General features: G+C 40.9%; 1 protein-coding gene across 4 annotated transcripts in view; it reads right to left on the reverse strand.

Moving 5' to 3' along the window:
* The window catches only part of nsun6 (NOP2/Sun RNA methyltransferase 6), a 50,962-nt gene that overhangs the window by 38,249 nt on the left and 3,768 nt on the right, over positions 1-8,945 (reverse strand). For all 4 annotated transcript variants that reach the window (XM_048266636.1, XM_048266638.1, XM_048266634.1 and 1 more), the window contains 2 exons: positions 7,012-7,118; positions 5,666-5,819 (listed from right to left, as the gene is read on the reverse strand). In XM_048266636.1, the coding sequence (XP_048122593.1) occupies positions 5,666-5,819; positions 7,012-7,118 (261 nt within the window). The remainder of the gene's footprint in view (positions 1-5,665; positions 5,820-7,011; positions 7,119-8,945) is intronic.

Here is an 8,945-nt window from a genome sequence, read left to right on the forward strand (position 1 = left end):
TTATAGGGCAACTTGAAGTTTTAGGAAAATAATTTACGAACCAGAACATAAAGACCATGAAGTTTCTATTTCTTGCAGCTGTTAAAACACCCGCTAGATAGTTTAAAAACCCACCAACATTCGTTTTTGCAGTACAGATTATTTCTAAAAGTTATTTTTCTACTACTGGCTGATTTATCAAGCGAGTGCTTTCTCGTTAGTCCTCCACAAAACTACAGGTGTTTGGCAGAGAGCCATTGAATAAGTGATGCCAAGCAATTTCTGTAACACTTTTTGTGACATTCAGCAAATATCTCCTCATTTAATGTAAGTTCCTTCGGACAATAGGCCTACGTTCTACTCTACGTGCAGTTGTCCTCCATCTCATCTCAGTTGCATCAGTTTTCTAATTTTGAAGGTTCTAAAACATTATTATGCTTCACTGAATCCTTCTCGTTTTCTTTCATTTGTCCAGCTAACTTTTCCATTGAACCTAGCCATTTATGATGGATTACACAGTCGACATTCTGAAATGTCCTGCACGATCAAGGCCAAATTAAGTTATCACGCAGCCACTGTATCAGCAGCAGTGCTGACGGTGACGGTGCGTTTCTGATGTCAGATTATTATGTAGGCTAGCCTACTAGACTGTTCTCACGTTGCAGCGCTTTACTTATATGAAGTAGCATTAATCAATATGAGGGGCAGGGGATAAATGTTGTCCCCCCCCAATAAAATAATTTATATATATATATATATATAAATGTAAATAAATAAATAAATATATATAAATAAATAAAGGGTGCATCATCCGCCTCACTTTTTGAAAAAAAATTGAAAATCAATCTGTCCCTAGAATAATTTTGTTCCATTAACCAAATAAAACTTCCCCATGAGAAATTTTATTGAATTCTATTGATGTTTAGGTGGCCCACCGAGCCTCTGAAGTTTCCAACTAAAGACGTCCATAAAGCTAGGCTGTAAATATCCTTTTTTCTTAAATAATGCAAAAAATAATGGGTCTAGCCCTATAATGTCAATGGAAGTTGAATATAAATATGGACTTTTCGCATCATTTGGTGTGAGTCGTGTGTCTCTATCTTTATTACTTCCTGAGATATGGCAGTAGTGTACATTTTTGGGTTAGATGAAATAAAAATTGCCTTTTCCAGGCATTTTCAATAAACAACATGAAAGTAAACTATCAATAAAAGCTTGCGGTCATGGGTTTTGCCAGTACCAAATTTGGAACCAAATGAGGCAGTCATTTTTCATGGACTCCAGAAATAACAAGTCCTCCTTGTTCTTCACCAAGCTTTCTGCGTTCTCTGGCCAGAGCAAAAGTCTTGTCAGTTTTTCTCCATCTTCTGAAGTTTCTCCAGTGTAGATGGTCTGGTCCGTCGTTTCAGTGGGATAGCTCAGAGTTTAGCATTTTCATCCAAATCAATGCCATTCATTCATACTGGTTAGGGCTTTGGGCTTGTAACCGAAGGGTGCCCCTAACCCTCAAGTGCCCTTGAGCAAGGCACCTAACCCCTCACTGCTCCCCAGGCAGCTCACTGCGTCGGGGAGTAGTGTGTGCTTCACCTCACTGTGTGTTCACTGTGTGCGGAGTGTGTTTCACTAGTTCACGGATTGGGATAAATGCAGAGACCAAATTTCCCTCACGGGATCAAAAGTATACTTAAAAGTTTGATTATTTTTTCACAGGCTTTCCTTTCTGATATCAAAGGAATGTTGGCCTTTTTATAAAAGCTGGACATCTGGGACAGTACGATATTTGCTGATTCACACTTGGAAAAGCAACTGAGAATTTGGCGACAGTTTGGAAGACGGGATCCAGTGATAATCGAGTCATCCTGAACAAGGCCACTGCCCAAACCAAATATCCAAGACGATTGTCTTATAGACAGAGTACATTTTGAAGACTGTGGATTGGCATTACTAATACACTCTCCACTAGAAGCTATGTTGCAAGAAAGTTCATGTAATCATGTGTGATACAACTACTACTCTACACTAAACAAAATAGTCCCACGCATGTAGGCTATATCTGATTTGGAATTATGAGATTTTTATAACACCATAGCAACAACAGTTAAATTAAATGATTAATGACAAGTGTCACAATACACATTAAGGTGTTTTTCATCAAAAAACATATTGAAAATAGAAAAAAAATATAGAAACCCAATGTTTATCCAATGAGCGATGTGCTTTATGCCCTTAATACAGTTATTATTCAAATAACTACTGGCTAAAAATTTTATAATAGCGAAATAATGTAAAATATACCCCCATAGTCCCCCATTGCAAGGTGATTTCCTGAATTTGGCAACAATTTCGACCATTCATAAAGGTTGATGGCGAGCCACCTAAATATTATCCAATTTACCAGGAATGTTTTTTCGCTTATAGGAACATAATAAGCATAGGGACAGATTAATTTGCATATGTCAAGGCGGATGATGCATCGATGATCGAGGATTGTACACATACTGTGCAACTTACAGATTCGTTGCAGCTGTTCACCTGCAGGCAGACAAGATGTCAATTTCACGGAAATCAAAAACCAAGTTGTTAAGTGACATTGATTTTATTTATTGGTTTTCCTCTGTAAATACAAAATCATGTCTATTTAGGTTCCTGTTACCATTGAGACATTTAGAAAAATGAAAGCAGCAGGTGAACAGCAACCCAAGGGCTCCTTTCTAGCTCAGGTCAAAGAGAAGGTGACCCATCTTAATATCAACACCGAAGAAGAGAGAGGGAGACGTGGGGCGCGGCAGTGCCCACGCCTCTTTCCAACATCACCTTATGGGCACGCTTCAGACACAAGTAAGCAAGCTCAAGAATGAATAAACAACAACGAGTCTGTCTCTGAAATATTATCAGCCAAAATGTTTAATTTTCTCTCACATCTAATGTTAATAGGTCATGGAGCCCTACATTGACAGCCTCATTCAGCACCTGGAGCTGAGGTTCCAGCAGCCTCTAGTGCTCTTGGACCACCAGGACCACAAGGTGATGAGAGTCGTGCCATCTCAGACCTACAAATGCTGGCCAAGTAGTTCCCGCCCATCAATGAGAAGACACTTCTCCAAAAATGGCAGAGCTTTAAAGTGCTTACAACAACTGGAATCTTAAAAGTAAGTCATTAACATAACATGAAGTTGTTTATGTAAGTGCACGCATATGAAGTTATTTATGTAAGTTCATGCATATGAAGTTGTTTATGTAAGTTCATGCATATGAAGTTGTTTATGTAAGTTCATGCATATGAAGTTGTAAGTGCATAACATATGAAGTTGTTCATTCATGTAAGTGCATATCTGTCATTGACCAATGTTCTAATCCATCTGGACCCAGCTGGACATAATGACTGCAATGGCATCTGGGTATGATGAGCTACATCTGCATCAGCAATCGCCCTCACAATACCTGTCCCTCCAATCAGCAATCGCCCTCACAATACCTGTCCCTCCAATCAGCAATCGCCCTCACAATACCGGTCTCAAGTGTGAATTGTGAGGGGTTTCTCCGTCAAGTGTGAATTGTGAGGGGAATTTCTCTGTCTCAAGTGTGAATTGTGAGAGGGATTTCTCTGCGATGAATAGGGCAAGTCCATCATTATCTCTCAGTCTTAGATTCTATTCTAGCAAAATAGTAAATATTACACAAAAGTATAAAATAATCTAAACTTCATTCATTCTCCTTGTGTAGATCAAGACAGACTTGAGGAACAGGCTGCAGGGCAACAGTTTGACAGCCTGCATGAAAATAAGCATTAATGGTCCAATGGTAAGTGTGCAATTACCAAAGGGCCCTTGAAAAGTTATTTTTAAAGCCAAGGAGGATAGCCTGTAGTGAAGCCAGTTGTCAGCTCTGCCATTAGTGACTGATCACATTTGTTGTTTTGCACTTTCCTTTGCACTTTTTCTATAGTGTGTGGTCTTTCTTAAATTTGCACAAATATTTTAAAAAAAAATTGTATACTGTTGTTAAATTGGTAAATGTAGTACAGATTCTGAATCATGTAGTACAGATTCTGAATCAGCTCTGCCAGAAGTAGTGACCGATCACATTTGTTGTTTCGCACTTTCCTTGATGTCAATTGTCATCTTGACATCTGGACATCTTTGCACTTTCCGTTGCACTTGTTCTATAGTCTATATAGTGTGGTCTTTCTTAAAATTGCAGAAATATTTAAATATTATAATTATTTGTATAGTGTTGTTAATAAATTGTTAAATTGGTCAAATGTAGTAGAGATTCTGAATCTTTCTATCACACCCACACAACCGCCAACCAACCCCCACCCCCAGTCTGACCTGCACTACTACAACGTCACCACTACCACTACTTCAGAGGAGAGGCGCTTACATGGCTACATTGCATGGCTAGCATATCAGGATTATACTTACACAAGAACATGTTTCACTTTGCTATCACACATTTTAATCTAATATCCTGTTAACTAAAAAGCATAATCGATTCGCAGCCAACTCTTAACATACTTGACGTTGGGTTTCTATCACAACCAACTTTTGACGGATGAAAATCTACATGGTGGTGGTTATGTTGCTAATTTGCACATTGCAGACCTCAGAGACTGCTGTTTATTTCTTCTTTGAGTTGTCAGATACATCATCTGGAGACCTAACTTTATTATTTTTTGGCATGAAGGTAGAGCTTCCATATTTGCAAGTTACGTCAGTCTAATTTGATCTGGCACTTCCTGCTGGTCTGTCGCGTCACTTGGTAACAATGACAGGTTCGCTCGCATGACGCATACAACAGCACTCAATCACCTAAGCAGATTTTCGTAAAGTTAACTCCTCAATAAGAAAAAAAATAAAATGTCAAGTCATTTCAAATCATTTGACTCAAGTCCAAGTCAAGTTTCAAGACATGAATATCAAGTCAAAGTCAAGTCTTTCATACATGTTGATTAAGCATGTCTCAAATTGTGATACCCAATTGCCATACACACTACATAATCCTGTATTGTATATTGGTTAACGAAGTGTACGGCTGATACATTTCGGCCTCAACCAAGGGGTTAATGGTGGTGGTGGTGGGCTGGGGGGCATAGTAGTGCATATAGGCCCCTATGGCCCAAGTCCTATTTTAGTGATTAATTGTGCTAGGTTGGTGAAGAGCCTTAAAACTGCTTGGGAGATATGCAAACACTGCATTTCTCTGTGCAACCTCATGGAACCTTGATCCCACAATTTGAGTAACTGAAGTTTATCAGGTCCTTATAGTGAGTAAGTATGTCAAATTTGACGAAGCTATGTCAAAGTCAAAGTCAAAGTCTGCTTTATTGTCAATTTCTTCACATGTCAAGACATACAAAGAGATCGAAATTGCGTTTCCTACTATCCCACGGTGGAGACAAGACATATTTTACCAATTAGGTCCACAGACAAACATAACATTCAATATAACATATAATAATAGAACATAACATGTCACACAGTTCTGGAGATGTTTTCATGGTCATCATTATTTGGACCAATGGCAAATTAAATTCTTAATCAACATAACACAACGGTTCCAGTGATACCAAATGTCCCTTTACTATATTTACATTTACCCTACCCTAATTTGCATAGGCTACCCAGCCCTACCTGACACACACACACACACACACAGTCTCTGTGTATTGTGGTTTCCGGCTCACCTCATTAGCCCTTTAGAGCAGAACACTTCAGACCGACTCATCTCACAAACTCCATTTCCCAGAAACACCTTCTGTCCCTCAAAGCTTTTCGCTCCACGGGTGCACTTGTTCTCGACATCAGAAAACACAGACACCATATCACCAACCTGCAGAGCTGTGCACAGATACAAAAAAAACACTAAATACACACATACTAAAAACATACCCCTAATGTGCAGCTCTGCTGTAGTGTGTCACGATTCTCCAAATCCTCGATTTGATGTAATTTTCGATTTTAAAGTCACAATTCGATTCGATCTTTTTTTTAATATTGCTATTAATGCATCCCTTATGTTATTTACTCTTTTTGGCCTTTTCCCTTTCTGTTTCGGAGGGCTTTTATTTTGAAAACGCTTTTTATTTTGAAAACGTTCCAACCGTGAGGTTGTAATGTAAACAGAACTAACATTAGGCTAAAACAGAGACGTGAAATGAAACAACAGAGAATGATAATTTGATTGTTTCAGCACACTCCGAAGAGACCCAAGGTTAGTGTTACGGAATATGTACTTATCAATGTGCATTTTAAGCCTTAAACTAACTTTGGACTAGATCACCTAGTTGAGGCTAAGTTAGTTTTAATTTAGTGAATGAATGGATACTTCCACACCGGTGATTTCAAAGTAGCAAGAGGGGCTTTGATTTCTGTAGGTTGATGTGTATATTTTAACTGGCTGCAGCCTAAAATTAGAGGAGTGTAGACGCTGCAGTTCAGCACGTGCGTGTGTGTTTGTGCGTCTTGGCATACATGCTGGACGTGACATTGGGGGTGTGGCTGCATCGTCGATTCTACTTTTAAGTTCGAAGTTCGAGATTGAGATGTAATTTCGATTGATTCGATATAAAATCGAAATCGTGACACCCTTACTGCACATACTAAAAACATTTAGCACTCACCAGCTGCACCAGGCTTGTGAAAAATTCCAGAATTGAATTTAAACTGGCTCTTAAATTCCAATTCAATTCATGAATTTCACTTGCATTTCAATTGAGGTAGCAAACAGGAAGCAGAATTGCAATTCGAATTGTGCACAACCCTGAGCTGCACATACAAAAAACATTTATCACTCAACAGCTGCACATACTAAAAACATTTAGCACTCACCAGCTGCACATAGTAAAAACATTTAGCACTCACCAGCAGAGCTGCACATACTCACATGCATCACACAAATTAACGCAACAACACCAATGTGTACATCAAGAAGTCAGATGGGAACTATAAAAGGGTTGCATGTTACACAAGTGTGTGTGTGTGTTTGTATACAGGAGAATGTTGTGTGTTTGTGTGTGTGTGCCTTACTTACTCTTTGGAGCACTCAAGACCCCTGGAGCAAAGACATGTGCCCCTCTCAGAACAGAACTTCCACACTGCGCACCCACCACCACCTCAGAGTCCAATACACACACACGCCTGCAAAAACCCACACAAACACACACCTCAGAGTCCAATACACAAACACGCAAAAAACACACGTTTCATAGACATTATCACTCAATCACACACACACCTGCAAACACATAGACATTACCACACACACACACACGCCTGCAAACTCATAGACATTATCAAACACAAAGTCAAAGTCAAAGTCAGCTTTATTGTCAATTTCTTCACATGTTCCAGACATACAAAGAGATGTATTGAAAGAGATGTATACAAAGAGTGACGAAATTACGTTTCTCACTATCCCACGGTGAAGACAAGACATATTTTACCAATTTAAGTCCACAGACAAACATAACATTCAAGTAAACAAAAAAGTAAGTAAATAAGTAAGTAAGAGGGCACATATAATAATGAAAAAATAAGAGCAGCAAAATTTTGTTGAAATTGTGCATAGACAGTCAATAAAAAAAACTAGTGCAAAGTCAGGCCAATAAGAGGCTTGGGTAGTTCTGTTTGACCTGAGTGATAAAGAAAGTGGCATAGTGGTGCAAGTTATGTAAGAGCAGCAGAAGTGTTGTGTTTTCAGGACAACAACAACAAGTTGTAAAGTGTACAAGTGTGCAAGTGGAGTAGTGTGCAGGCGGCCATTGTGGGTCAATGTCCAGGATGTTATGTAGCTGAGGGTGGAGGGGGGGGGGAGGGAGAGTTCAGCATCCTTACAGCTTGGTGTATGAAGCTGTTGGTGAGTCTGGTAGTCTTGGGGCGCGGAGGCTTCTGTACCTCTTCCCAGAGGGCAGTAGATCAAACAGATTGTGGCCGGGGTGACTTGCATCACTCACAATTTTGGTCGCCTTCTAAGGGGTGAGGTGGGTGGTGTAAATGTCCTTCAGGGAGGGGAGTGAAGCACCAATGATCCTTCCAGCTGTGTTCACTATGCGCTGCAGGGCTTTCCTGTTGTATTCAGTGCAGCTTCCGCCCCACACAGCGATACAGCTGGAGAGGATGCTCTCAATGGTGCCTCGGTAGAATGTGGTCATGATGGCTGGTGGAGCACTTGCTCGCCTGAGTTTCATAGGAAGTACAGGCGGCGCTGAGCTCTCTTAGCCAGTGATGCAGTGTTGGTGGTCAGGAGAGGTCTTGGCTGATGTGCACCCCCCAGGAATTTGGTGCTGCTCGCTCTCCACCCACAGCACCGTCGATGGTCAGTGGCAGGTGTTGGGTGTGACCTCTCCGAGTCAACAACAATCTCTTTGGTCTTGCTGACGCGTTCAGCAGGAGGTTGTTGTCCCTGCACCACGTGGTCAGATGGTCGACCTCCAACCTGTATTGAGTCTCGTTAAGCCCTTGGTGATGAGACCCACCAGAGTTGTGTCGTCAGCAAATTTCACTATGTGATTGTTGCTGTAGGTTGCAGTGCAGTCATCGTCAGCAGGGTGAAGAGCAGCGGACTGAGCACGCAGCCAACCTGGGGGCCCCTGTGCTCAGTGTGATGCTGCTTGAGGTATTGTTGCCAACCGCATTACTACTTGGGGCCTCTGACAGAGGAAGTCCAGTAGCCAGTTGCAGAGGTAGGTACTGAGTCCCAGTTTGTCGAGGTTTGCAGATGAGTTGTTGTGGTATTATGGTGTTGAATGCAGAACTGAAGTCTATAAACAGCAATCTCACATATGAGTCTCTTTTTTTCAGGTGGGTGAGGGCTGGGTGGAGGGCAGAGCAGATTGCATCCTGTGTAGACCGCTTGGCTCGGTATGCAAACTGGAAGGGGTCCAGGGTGGGGGGAGAATGGCTTTGATATGTGACATGACAAAAAGCCGCAAAGCACTTCATGATGATGGGTGTCAGTGCCACAGG

The sequence above is a fragment of the Alosa alosa genome, chromosome 16, assembly GCF_017589495.1.
Source record: "Alosa alosa isolate M-15738 ecotype Scorff River chromosome 16, AALO_Geno_1.1, whole genome shotgun sequence".
NCBI classification, from domain to species: domain Eukaryota; kingdom Metazoa; phylum Chordata; class Actinopteri; order Clupeiformes; family Clupeidae; genus Alosa; species Alosa alosa.